This window comes from Centroberyx affinis, unplaced genomic scaffold (genome assembly GCF_046629955.1).
Source record: "Centroberyx affinis isolate AG114_WGS23_722 - 3 ecotype Tasmania unplaced genomic scaffold, CSIRO-AGI_Caff_v1 ptg001088l_1, whole genome shotgun sequence".
In the NCBI taxonomy this organism is placed as follows: Eukaryota; Metazoa; Chordata; class Actinopteri; order Beryciformes; family Berycidae; genus Centroberyx; species Centroberyx affinis.
The window spans coordinates 691,479-705,538 of record NW_027279633.1 but is presented as its reverse complement, the minus strand read 5'-3'; the positions used below and the strand labels follow the sequence as shown (position 1 = coordinate 705,538).

The 14,060-nt window shown below is 40.9% G+C and overlaps 2 protein-coding genes across 3 annotated transcripts; one reads left to right on the top strand and one right to left on the bottom strand.

Annotated features, from left to right (window-relative positions):
• Positions 1-699: 699 nt before the first annotated feature.
• Positions 700-7,506, bottom strand: scd (stearoyl-CoA desaturase (delta-9-desaturase)). 2 transcript variants are annotated; one of them, XM_071523424.1, is made up of 6 exons: positions 7,367-7,506; positions 6,853-7,114; positions 4,921-5,051; positions 4,557-4,762; positions 3,563-3,795; positions 700-3,348 (listed from the first exon to the last, which is right to left on the bottom strand). In XM_071523424.1, the coding sequence occupies exons 2-6, from the start codon at positions 7,085-7,087 to the stop codon at positions 3,149-3,151; spliced, it is 1,005 nt and encodes a 334-aa protein (XP_071379525.1). In that variant the 5' UTR covers positions 7,088-7,114; positions 7,367-7,506; the 3' UTR covers positions 700-3,148. The 2 variants fall into 2 exon arrangements, with proteins under 2 accessions (XP_071379525.1, XP_071379526.1); XM_071523425.1 differs by lacking the exon at positions 7,367-7,506 and adding an exon at positions 7,133-7,150 and having other exon boundaries at positions 6,853-7,063.
• Positions 7,507-8,549: 1,043 nt separating this feature from the next.
• On the top strand, positions 8,550-13,512 carry dnajb12b (DnaJ heat shock protein family (Hsp40) member B12b). Its single transcript, XM_071523433.1, has 9 exons — positions 8,550-8,682; positions 9,123-9,300; positions 9,461-9,606; positions 9,759-9,932; positions 10,045-10,115; positions 10,355-10,464; positions 11,669-11,841; positions 12,307-12,448; positions 12,570-13,512. Exons 1-8 carry the CDS (start codon positions 8,550-8,552, stop codon positions 12,426-12,428), a joined length of 1,107 nt encoding a protein of 368 aa, XP_071379534.1. The 3' UTR covers positions 12,429-12,448; positions 12,570-13,512.
• The last annotated feature ends 548 nt before the right edge of the window (positions 13,513-14,060 follow it).

The window sequence follows — 14,060 nt, the reverse complement described above, 5'->3', positions numbered from 1 at the left end:
ACTGGATCATCTGCAACACTTCTGTCAGACCTTCACTGACAGCCAACCAAAAAACCCCACAAAACTGATATATATAAAAGAAAAGTTCCAGATGTCAGAGAAATTTGTACTGGGCTTCAGTGAAACCACACAGACATCTATCTGGGACTGAAAACAGTTCTACAAGGAGTTTCTTATGCAATTAAAAAACAATTCCAATCTGGCTGCAAGTATTCAAAGCAGTAGTTCAATCAATTGCCCTATATGGCAGTGAGGTGTGAGGTCCTTTAGCCAATCAGGAATTTTCAAATTGGGACAAACACCCAATTCAAACTCTACATACTGAACTTTGTAGATCTATTCTAAAAGCCCAAACACTGTGCCTGGAGCAGAATTATCTTCACAATGTCATCTTCTAATTAATATTAAAAAAAAGAATCAGATGTTATGAACATCTCCAAATGGGCGACTCCCTCTCCTACCATCACCAAGTCTTCAAATACCAAGAGAATAGAGAAGATTCCTCTGTCAGCTGGTGCTGAGGTTTATCTCTACCTCTGTCTTTAATGCATGTCTATATTGATAACTTATATTTAGAGCATTCCCTTTATTACACATGGAGAGAGAGAGAGAGAGAGAGAGAGAGAGTACATATGGTGCATAGTGTGTGCATATGAAAAAAGAAGAGCAACAACTATTCATTGAATTCCAAGTGTATTGAAAATACCTGTGAATTTTATTTCAGAATATATTTCATATTTTACATATCATTCAATAGACTGACAACCTTTTGATCCCCCTAATCATGAACAAACAATTAATTTTGGCGCTCTGAACAGCAAGAGTTTTTGCATGGCTTGTGATAACTGTTAGATTTGGTAAGTGCTCTGATGCTCTAACATTCCCCATTATAGTTGCAAGCACCTTTGTTTTGAAGTTTCATATTGAGATGCCATGTATTAAAACTAGTTGGCACATCCATCAGGGCCCATTTTATTTTATTTTTATTTTTTTACAAAAGGTAAATCTCTCCTGCCAAAGACGATTAAACATTTGCACCAGTTGTAAAGTTTGTATCTGCTTTTTCTGATATTAACACAAAATAGATCACTAAATAGTCTCCATTTACCTTGATGTAGTGCTACCATTTACCCTTATGTGGTATGAAAGAATATGTTCCACCTGGTGCACAGGACTGAAAAGCTGGACCTTGGTCAGATTTGCTTTGTGGTTCTTGTACCTATTTGTCTTGAGAGACAGGATGTGAAGAAGATCAGGAATGGATGTAAGTCATAAGGCATTAGGTAGTATCCTGACTCCTGGGAAAAAATAAACAGGTACTCCAATTCACTGTATTTTAGGAGACTATGCGCCGAATTTGAGACTGCAGAAAATCTATATAAAAAATCAACAAAAACTTCTTTCGAGATATTTTCTTTAGTAAATAAATAAATAAATAATACGTATGCATTCCAGCACACAAACAGAATTGAAGATGAATATAAAAAGCAATGCGCCTGAAATTATTCCAGCGACATTCAGCTTTATAGGACATCAAAGGGAAACCAGACCATTTTTCACAAAAACAACACGGCAACAGTTCTGATGATTCAAAAGCTATGCTACTTCACAGTACATTACAAAAATAGATGCAGTGCAGCAGTTCTGCCATTAGAGTCACCAAAAAATAGCTCACCACAACACCTATACCATGCATGGCATGTTGTTTTGTAACGCCAGAACTGTTACATGATTGGCTGCTACATCAACCGACGAGAACCCCTTTTGTTTGCTGCGGCGGCCTCGTCTCCCTGCTGCGAATGTTTCAGGACAAGAGAGGGACATGGAGGAAGTCTCGAGAAAAGCAAAGCGACTGACACTACCACATTTTAAAAACCTTCCACAATCGTATGTTGAGTGGAGAAGCAATATCGAGCTACAGTGTGCTATAGGCCCATCTATACTGGGCCACATATGCATGGTTATTAAAATGTCAACAGTTGGCACATTCTTGGTACTATGACATACTCATTAAAAATAACACAAGAAAGTCAATTGAACATTGCATGGTACGAGGTTAAAGTAACATTTAACATTGATTATTAATATTGAATGGCAGTTTCAATTTTGTGATGTGTCCCTTTAGTTGTCCTGAGAAAGCGCTATCCAATCATTTCACAGACTAAATGTGTGTTCCTATTGCACCGTCACAGGGTTATGTATTCAATGATCAATGCCTTTATCCTAATGGTTTTGACTGTTCTACAGATTTGATTGAATGAAACATATTCTCTGTGCAATTTGCACATCCTCATTTGGAAACAGTTTTGGTATACTGGTTGTCAGTATAGTCAGGAAATGGGAAAACATTAAGGTCTGGGTTCCCTCACTCTTTCAACATGTTTTGTAATCATATTTCGTCATATAAATAGCCAGCATCTTTGAACAGCACATGAAAGTGATTCATATTGTGATCACAGTTTGTTTTTTGTTTTTTTCCAGATCTTAGAGCGCTCAAAAAGTTCATTTAAACCACTGTAAAAACTTGCTGTAAACTGCAATAATGTCAAACAAAGGCAATAGTCTCCAAACCAGCATCATACCCTATCAGATGAAACATTGTAACTCTACACTTCAGTGCTCTATTCCTTGTAAATTTTGACTAATGATTGAGTAATAATTCTAGAAAATTGTTTGGCTACATGACTCACATTGCATGAAGACGATGCACACCAAAGTGGCAAAACAGCTGAAAATGTAGTTGACTGTTGAAATGAAGCTACTTCAATCCTAGAACATCTTCGACAACTTTGATTGATTGCCTATGCAACAATTTGTAACACTGCAACAAATTGGGCTGTCTGAGCTATAGGAGCAAAGGCTACGCTGGGAGCTTTGCAAAACATGGATTTTTTTTTTTTTTATCCATCTTGAACAATTTCTTTTGTTGCAGCTACAAACCACAAAAACAAGCGAAATGATCTCAACACCCTCATGAAGCTGACTTTTATCTTCAGGACACTAGAAATGTATAGCTGTCAAAGGGAACGTGAGGCTATGGTTGTAGCTACACAAAAGAAACGAGCTCCTCCAAAAAAAATTACACTATTTACTTGTTGGCTTCTTCGTTTAGGTTGTTCGTCTTGAAGCTGACCGCATTTCGAAAACCTTAGCCACTTCTGTGGCTTCCGTCCCCTGTGCGCTGTATTCGGGCCAGGACTACTTCCTGGGACACTCTCTTACAGTCCTTCGCCAGGCCCAAGAAGCACATGAAGTCGATGAAACAAGTGGTGAGGTTCAACTTGCAGCCAAACTCACTTGTTGCATAGTCATAGGGAAACGTGTGGTGGTAATTGTGAAATCCCTCACCTGAAAGGCACAGGAAAGAGTAGTCAACAGTTGATGATAAAAAAATATAATATGCTCTCATATTCTTAGTTGACGAGTAATGTGCCAAAAGACATGCATTAGATTCTGTATTGAATAATGATCTGAATAATGTTTAGTGGTCATTTTGATTATGGACCGACTTTCTCTTTTTTTTTGTTTATATGGGAGCACATTTGAATGTGCATTTCCATACCTATGGCACTGAATGTGACAAACTTGTTCTCCCTGGGGTTGATGCTGTGGTCATAGGGCCTGTTTCCCCACATGTGAGCTGCGCTGTTGACCAGCCAGGTGGCGTTCAGGACCATGGTGTACCTCAGCAGAGCTGGGATGAAGTAGCCCACCCACAGAGGCTCGCCCCACAGGTACCAAGGCACGAGCATGGGGACGAGGAAGCACATGAGCAACACAGACGGCTTGTAATACCTGCAGAGAAAACACAATACACAGTGAGCAGAGGAATTATCTTACCTTCCCTTATTCAGGTAGCCATGAAAATGATGGGGGTCAGGCAACACTTGCTCATGTTTTTACATTATATGTTTTTATACTGTTATATTGTTTTTCCATGAAAATGTCTATCGATGTGCACAGCAGGCACTGTTTGTCCAAGACAAATTCCCTTCAGGACAATAAAGTTTATCTAATCTTCAACACACCTGTTACCTTAACACCTTACCATAACTTAGCATAAATATCAAATACTCTCTCTGCCTGTCAGACATCATTCACATTCTTGTCATCCTTTACATTAAACAGAATTCAATGAAGGCAGCCTTATGTGAACCTTAATATGTAGCTCTCAGCAGATGAAATACTGAACGACTTGTTTATAATTGTTACCTTGTTAAACCACACTGACAAATTATAACCTGCATTACAGTCTCAAAGCTTCTTTGGTGGTGGGTCAGATGTAGCAGGTGGAGGAGTTTCTTTTTGCCTTATTTGACATTTAGACTTAATATAATGCTATGCATCACCCATGGTAAAACTGTATAAATAACTACTTACTGTGTACTGTGTATTACTGAATTTGGCACATTATCAGAAAATTAAATGATGAAATGCACTGACACTTTATTTACAGTCCACACTATCTAGCAGAGGAGGAGTGAAGTACACCATTTGAAGATTTAACACTTCCATTAGATGAAGTATAAAATGAATCATTGACTAAAACTACTTACTTCCTTTGAAACATTACAACTTTGTCGGCCTTCAGGTCAGTGAGCTCCAGCTTGCGTCCTTTTTCAATGACATCAGGGTGCTTGCGCACCAGGAGCCAGCCAATATGTGCGAAGAAGAAGCCCCGAATGGCGTTGTGAGGGTCAGCATCTGTCTCTGAATATTTGTGGTGAACCCTATGGTCTCGAGCCCATTCAAAGATATCATTCTGTGGGTTGAAGTAAAGACAAAGATTGCATACACTGTAAACTCAACATGGTACTTACACTATTATGAAAACTGCCATTATCATGACTCCAACTCTGTGTGTGTGTGTACAGGCTATATGTGGCTGTGGGTGTGTGATCTCTGTCAGCTGGTAGATACCTGAAAGGCCATGGAGTTCGCAAAGCCAAGAAAGATTCTTAGAGGTAATGAGGCCTTGTAGGACCTGTGACTCCACAGGCGATGAGCTCCCGCAGTCACTCCTAAAGCACTTACCAAAAAGCAAAACAGAGCTGTGGGGGAACAGAGGAATGCATCAACAAATTAGTTTGACCACATTCATACACCCTGTCATAAATATTTTATTGCACTAATACTGCACAGTGTGTTAGAGTGAATGTGGCCACTGCTCCCAAAACAACTGCAACAATCTAACCCAGTAGTGTGCATAATCTATTTCCGACACGCTTGTACAATCAGCGACTATGTAACACATTGTTACTGGTAATGTCCACTCATTTTCTATTTTCTATGGTTAGTCAGTGGGTGACAAAAAACTCCACACAACAGCTGCACTGTAATACGCCACAAACAGATTCCTGAGTATCTGCAGTCTATTGTAATGGAGTTATTTTTCACCTAGTTTATATTTTGCCTTTTGAATGAAAACTAATTAGGTGTGCAGATATTCTTCACTACAAAGTTCAATATACCACATTGGCTTCCCAGCACATTTCATTTTCATGGCATCAGAAGTTGAAGTTAAAGTGCAATGAGTTCAGCTCAGTGAGGAAAAGTTTGATGTTGATTTCGAACACAATGAGCATCATTTGTTCCAGTTTTTGATGGTTAGATGGTGCAAACCTTGTAGGACTGAATGAGCGTCTCACCTTCCACTGCAGGCCAATATTTCTATCTTTGGGGACAAATATCCAGGGTTGGAACTTTGGTACCCCTATGGGACACCTGGTTAACTACTCATACTGTCGACCAATCAGAGCATTCATTAAAACCTGGGTGTAGGTGACATCATTTACATCAGGAAGTAGATGGGAATTCTAAAACTGATTCTGTTGACAGCCAGAGGGAGTCAAATTTCCACAATGCTGACAGTTATAATAATTTGGGTAACTTTACAGGTCCTTTGTTAAATTATACCATGAAATTGAGAAATGCAATTCTCATTACACTGGACCTTTAAATTTTTGTGCTAGGTTTGTGCTAAGCTACTTGTTTCAATACAAGAGGAAAAGGTGTTGTTGCATGCAATTGTGATACTGATTAGTACATTTCAATTAGTCATATCAGATAATGACTATATGTATTGTAATAAAAAAAACACTTATGACATTATCAGTCAGACTATCAAGCATGATAGGATTGCAACTATCAAAATCTATTCATAACTGCAGCTTGTGTTGGTTGCATTCATGAGAAATATACAGTACATGCCAATTTTTTATTCTTAAATTAAAATAAAAAGTACTGAAAGTGAGAGTAATGTGAAGTTTTTGTCATTATCCTGCTTCTCTATCAAGGACTTAAGTTTTCTTTATTTTTGTAATATTGGTACTGTAATCTAACACTGTAGTATTGTGATAAAACACTGTACCATGATAGTTGTTCTCAAACAGACTATCATGGAGTAAAACTGATTTTCCTGACCAGCATGCACTATACATTTTTCAGCTTCCTGTTGCATGTTGTAACTTTTATTCGATGATCATAGCCTACACTATACACTGACTGAGCTACATACTCAGCGTATAGTCCCCTATACATAAAGTAGGATATTAGGAGGATCAGACAAACAAGTAGATCCGGGCAAGGCAGCCACCTCTTCGCATTAACCAGTGATGAGAAAGAGGGCCGGCCGGCTGACTGCACAGCAATGCCACTGAAGCCTCAAGTAAAGCTGCATGACATAACACTACAGCTGTGATTTGGCTTGGATTTTATTCCACTGACTCAAATTACGTTAGCCCACTCCAATTATCTGTCAATTATTTCTCATTCCCCAGTCAGCAGCCAGCCTACATGACATGATAAATTTATATTGATACGATGATTAACAGGTTGATTAAATGTACTTACACCAAACCAAGGTCAAAGGAGATGCCACCGGGATAAGGAATACGCCGTACAGAGCACCTACATGCAAGAATGTCATCAACACGACATTTTTCCACACGATTATCCTTGGAGGTTTGGGGCCTTCTTTCTCTTTGTATGAGTGATCAAACACGTCTTCCGTTGTGGCTGCCGTCGCCTCTGGAGGAACATTCCCGTTCCTGGACCTGTGCTTCTCCACCGCTTCTGTCTCCGTCATTGTGGCTGTGGGCTGGTGATGTGTCGACTGGCAAAGATGAGATACATTTGTTATCTCCGTCATTTCGTGATTATGCGGGCAAAACACATTCACATCGCGCATTATGTTAATCATTTCAGCGCTAGCCTGGTAAGCTAGCTAGCCGCAGCTGGCTGGTGCGTTGCGGCCGCGGAGAAGAGGATGATGCTGACTTCTACCTGACAAACGACATGCGCTGCGTTGCATAATACCGATATTACAGCTGCAGAAAAAAAAACACACGGCAAACACACAACTCACCGAATGGAGACCGACGAGACGGAAAGAACAGCGTCTGGAGGTGTTAAATAGTGATGAGGCTGCTTAACTTTGCTTAACTCAATACGCCGACCAAATACAGATGACAGTTGGCTATATGCAGCTCAGTACGCATCTGTGAGAGATGCAGCTAGAGGTGCCTCGGCAGCGATTGGCCAATCAAGGCTTCGATGCCGCCTCATGCTCGATCTCTGATTGGCTGCGTGTTTATCTGCTGTTCACCTTTTATTCATTCCCTGCCAGATGTATATTTACCTCCCCTAGTGAGCTGTGGCTGTCCAGACATGTATTGAATTATACCCCCCCCCCTCCCCCCCATTAATATATTAATTATATGGAGGGACGATACTACACATATATCACAGCACCCCTCCCTCCCCCTAAGTCCCTATAGGAATATAATAGCAATATTCAAGTGATACCTTAAGAGATTAAAAAAAAAGTATAAAGTACGATACTGCACTACAAATTCACTACTGAGTACTACAGGACTAGCACATGAGTTAATTACAGTGATACTATAGAGGACAAAACACACCTTAGACTACAATAAGGTCATTATAAACTCACTAATGACTACCGCAGACATCCTGTAGGCTCTTATAGAATATTATAGGAATACTATAGTGATTATTGGTTCGGGCACCTATATGATGCATTCCAGTTGGCTTCCAATAGGTGTGTCTTTGAATCACATGTTATGTAAAAGCTACTATCAATTCTGAGATAAAGGGCAGAATTGGCAGATATAGTAAGGTAGTAGTAATGAACTGAGGACATAGTGTGACCCACAAAATGGAAATCTGGCTAGTATCTGGATGTTGCTCATACGCCCAGATAAACTGTTTTTTCACTGTTACCGTGAACACGCAGCGCTGTTGAACAGATGTGTCGTCACTTGCACGGCCTAGATTTAAAAGCCCAGAATGTGTCTCCATCTAGTGGAGAGAGGGTGAAGCGCAGAGAGGGAGCTGTTTCTGTTTATTTAGCAGTGTAAGCAGGCCCATACTGCTGTTTACTTAGACGGCGGGTCTACAATGGATGGCAACCTCTGACTGATTCACACACTGATCTATTATTTCAGCAAGTGCCACTCATTTCGCTTGCGGCACCTGCGTGACGTCATCACCGCGCGTCTTTATTTACTTCTGGTCCAGTAGCCGCAATGGAAGTAAACAGGGATGAAGCGGAGCGCTGCATTGACATTGCCACTGCGGCGTTAACCAATAACCAGACGGAGAAGGCGCAGAGGTTTCTGGAGAAGGCGCAGAGACTCTTCCCGACAGATAAAGCAAAGGGTGAGACGCCCGAGCGGGTCGCTTTAGCTGTGAAGGCATGCAGCATCATCCGCAGCATCATCTGCATCCCGGATGAGCGCTGCAATGCATTTAGCCGGGGCCTTGATAGCAAACTAGCTAGCTCAGTTACGTTATGCACCTAGCTGGTCAGATTAAGTTGTATTTTTTTTTTTAAAGGCAAGTCATTTTGCATTTGTGTGGGGTATTGTTTATAAAATATTCAGTTGTCCGGCTCAACATGGCAAGGGACAACTGTGGTTTAAAGGTGTGAATTGCTACTCAGTTGCTTGTCCTTTAGATAAACCCACAAGTCAGAACCCACAAAAACCAGCTTCCCCTCCTGCCTCTTCACCCCTGACCTCCCCTTCTCTCTATGCAATGGAAGTCCATGCTGAATGCTAGCCTAAATATTCACAACACTTTTCTTATATGCCTTCTAGCACTGCTGGAGTTAATAGCTAAGAATGGATTCACACCCAGACAAGGAAACCACTCAGAGTTCAGCGGGGACTCGGGGCCTCGACAGAGGCAGACCCCCAGTGAGGGTATGAGACCTGAAGAAAAGCCCTCAGACACTGCCAAGTCGTACACCGCAGACCAGTCAGATGCTGTGAAGAGGTACTCAAGTCTGATGTTCATGTAGATCTGATCCTAGTGAGAAGGAATAATGTATCCTATGGGTTTTATGGGGACCGAGCGGCTGTACCATGAGATACAATGCACATTTTTCAGTCTTTGTATGGCACTTGATGTCGAGTATCATTTGTTCCCTACACAGGATAAAACAATGTAAAGACTTCTATGAAATTCTTGGGGTCCAGAAAGACGCTTCTGAAGATGAACTCAAAAGGTCTTACAGAAAACTTGCTTTGAAGTTCCACCCTGACAAGAATCATGCTCCAGGTGCAACAGAGGCATTTAAAGGTAATCTTAGTTATTGGCATCATACAGAAAGCCTATTTAGAGGCTATATTTATGGATGTAGAGTGTGACACTGTGTTTTTCTGCATTTACATATTTATCTAAAGATGTCTCTTTTCTGATGCATTTGATATCAACTTTGTCATCTCCAACAGCAATTGGGAATGCATATGCTGTTCTTAGCAACACTGACAAAAGGAGGCAGTATGATCAGTATGGAGAGGAGAGGAGACACCCTTCAAGACACAGCCCAGACAATGGGAACTTCGAGGCGGATATCTCACCTGAAGACCTCTTTAATATGTTCTTCGGAGGAGGCTACCCATCGAGTTAGTTTCACTGTTTGTTTTGTGTTCATGTCTGGCTTGTAAGGCGTTCCCATTGCTTCAAGTGCCACTGCTTATGCTCTATCTGTTGATTGCTGCATGTGGTTTAATCTAGGTAATGCTCATGTGTACACCAATGGGAGAATGCGTTACCAGAGGCCAGAGAGAAGAGAACGACAGCGAGATGTAAGCTTGATAAATTGTTATCACTGGGGCTCTGCACACTGCAGATTTGCAAAATCATGTACTTTGCTTTGTTAAACAGCAGGGGGAAACATTGAGTCATCTTTACTCAAATTTTACCAGCTGACTCTATAGGCACATTCACTATTATCGCCATTTCCTTTGAATGGTTTTGAAACAGTAAGTATAGGCTGGTGAATATGTCTGAAGCAGCTGTGTCATTTCAGTGTGTTGTTTTGCAGGGAGGCCTCGCCCTCTTCGTCCAGGTCATGCCCATCCTCATCCTGGTTATTGTGTCAGCACTCAGTCAGATGATGGTCAACAACCCCCCCTACAGCCTCAGCTTCAGGCCGTGAGTGTGGTCCCTACTCTGAACGCTTGCCTAAGAATGATGTTAAAAAAACACTGCTAATAACACTGATAATCGTTGTTTTGCTTGTTTTGTTTTGCTAGTGGGACTGCAACTAAATATTTATTCACATTACATAATGGTCAAAGTAATCCAATGTCAGAATAAGTAATTATATGAAGGTTGCACACTTCTCTCCATATGCAAATAATTATTTTACATCACCAACATTACCACCACTAACCCTAACTCTGACATCATATGACCAGCCCCCAATGCTCCTTGATAACAAATCATACTATAAAGCAAGGAATCTTAGTCTGTATTTGTGTCCTTCACATATCTCGAGAACCGTTCGTCCGATCTACTTCACACTTGGCGGATGTATTGCTGGGGACCCAAGGAAGTGCAGTGTCGGATTAGACACGCGACACGTTCAATATTAATAAACTTTGAATAAATAAGCGAACAGCGCTCTGTGCAGCAGCGGGGCTCAAAGCGAACAGGCACTGCACTAGTATTACTAATTTCACAATAGTCAGTGACATAAAATACAGTGTAGAATATACTCAATTTCACATTATTTGACTTTGGATTGTTGGTGTGCACCTTTTTATGGGTGTGTGCTCTACTACTGAAGTACAATGTAATCCACTGAACATTTATTTCACAACTGGCTAATTGTTAGATTTTCATGCTTTTTAGTGTCAGAAAAACTGTGAAAAACTGTTTTAGAGTCAGAAAGCAAAGAATTGTTACTTGAAATGCGTGAAATTTTACTGGGTTTTATCATTTATTTATAGACTTATCTCGTCAATAGTGAAGGCAAGGCTTGGTAATTGGCAGGAATAGATTTGCTTATCTAGTATTTGCAGACTTTGCGTTCCCTGAGAGCGATCAATTTTATTGACATTCTAGTCTCTGGTCTGATATAAAGTAACCATCTTGATGCAGCCCAAATTAGTTCCAAATAGTCAAAGATCGCTTCTCTGCAAGGATTCCTGGCTCCAAATGTCTGGTATCTCTCCCTGTGTGCCTATCTTTTTGTTTGAGATGCACTTCAGTAGCGACCGCCCTGTCTTTGTGTTATTATGTCATGATTCATTCTGAGGGAGATGGCCGGTGCCAGACCGCTGTCATCCCTGGGCTGGTTTCAGTCATGTGAAATCTAGATCTCTCTCTCATGCTGTGTCCTATCCTCACGCAGGTCAGCAGGTCACACGCACAAGAGGCTGACGGAGAACCTGAAGGTGCCGTACTATGTGGCGGACCAGTTCCCCAAGGAGTTCACTGGCATGAATCTGAAGAATTTAGAGCGGGCAGTGGAGGATGATTACATTTCCAACCTTCGCAACAACTGCTGGAAGGAGAAGCAGCAAAGTATGTTTGCCTGGAAAACAAATTTAGCGACTTAGTATTATACGGTGTGTTTTGACGACGTGCTGTCGGTTATCCCATTATCAGTTCTGTGACTGACTCAGGTTAGAGAGCCCATCCTTTGACCGGAGGGGGACAAGAGAAAGGAGAATTTCCCTACAGGGATCAATGAACTCTCCCACTATTAATATATTGTAGTGAATGCTTCAAGGCAAGCATATGCTAATGCTCCCCCAAATGGCTGTTGCCTGTTATGCTCAAGTGCTGTTATGTAACACTGATAGAGAAGTATGAGAGAGTGATAATCTAGAGAAAACATTCGAGACCATTAGACGAAGGCAAACAGAACTTCTTTAACTGCATTGTGGTGTTTTGAGAACCTTTCTTCCACACTCTGCTCAATTTATTCATGGTGCTGAAAACAGTTTTAGTATATTTGTCATGAATTGTTTGTGTTGTTTCTTGCAGAAGAAGGCATGCTGTACAGAGCTCGCTATTTTGGAGACAGTGATCTGTACCAGAGAGCGCAGAAGGCCCGCACACCGAGTTGTGCCAAGCTATCTGAGATCACAGCTTCATTACACGGTTGAGGCCACTTTCATACTTACACGTAAGCTCTTAAAACAAATAAATTTTTCTCTTGTTTTGTTTCTGAACACATTTAATAGTCACCGCCTGCATGCGTGGTTGCAATTCCCAGCTTTGACGCATGCTTTCCGCCTCGTCTCCAGGTTTCCAGAATCAAGACAAAAGATAATTTATCGGCTGTAAATAGATAAGCTTTAACAATCAGGAGACTGAACATGACACAACAAGCAACACTACAAACAAACCAGCATCTCTCTCCTTGGAGAACATGAGATACTCAAGATGACCACCAGAATCGGTTAAAACATCTCTTTGAGATATTGGGATGTGGAGTCAACCTGGATGTAATGGTTTGAGATGGAAAAACACTCTAAAAATAACTTGTCCTCCTGAGGTGATATGGGTTTGGATAACCTCCAAGCCCCAGTTTTTATGTGCCATGAAGCTGACAGTGCTCAGCTTCACATCATGGTTTTAGCAAGAATGCAGTATGAAACCTAAAAATAGTGAGGTAAAATATAGTCCTACAGATGTCCTTTATGTAGCAGTTGATTAGTTAACCACAGCGAATGCTTCCTCTTCAGTTTTATACAGTCAAATCGGCGGAGGCGATGAGCTTGAGAGCCGTTCACTGATTTGACTTCACATGCACATTCTGAACTTCTGAAACTATGCAGGAATAACGTGAAACCTCTGATGAATATACTCCCAAGTCTAGGGTTTGTCAGACACTTTAACACGTGACAGTTGTCTTCTTTGCTGTAGTGTGTGTGAAAACAATCAGGAACTTGCCCTATACACTTTGCTTCCATTAACTGTAGTAAGGGTCATATAGCTTGATGGCTCTCCACAATAAATGCCATAGGAATGAGAGGCGTACCTACCCACAACAGTGGGACTGTGTCTGACAGGTTCTGGTTTTGGAGTGTAGCGTCTCTGATAAACACCTATCATGGGTTGAAAAAAGCAATTTTTTGTCTCACTATAAGTTTATAGTACGCTATTTATTGTTGAATTCTTTGTATTATTTATTTTCAAACTGGGTTATCAGACTATAGGAAAATAGTTACGGTCTTGCTCACATTTTCCACCTTGTTTTTACTCCCAAATGAAAAAATAAAACATGGATGGATGAACATGTTGGATCTGAGTCATCATTCTGAGTGTGTGAAGTAGAGAATGGGGTGGAGATAAAGGCCCAGTCAGCACATTACTCACGTAAAGTTGGCTGGCCAGCTGACTGTGACTGGAAGCCATCACTGGCAACATGGCTTTGTCCACGTTCACAGTTTGACTGACTTGTAGCCTGTAGGATTGTTCAACAGAGCTAAGCCTTTCAGAATGATGTTGCTCAGCTACTTTGAGCAGATGGTGAATCTTTGCTTTTTTTGCCAGGTTGATGCATTTTGCAGATTCTATACTTTTTCCCAGATTTGAACATTTCATGTCGATGTTCAGTGTCATGTATGCTGATGCTGGCTGGTTAATGTACCTGTCAGCTAGTCTATATCACTCTATAGCTGATGGTTATTCCTCACTGCAACTGGTATCTTAATATGTTAAAGGACAAGGGGCCTACAACTCTATTATACACAGTCATATGTTAATCAGGGCTGATAATTTCTCATACTATC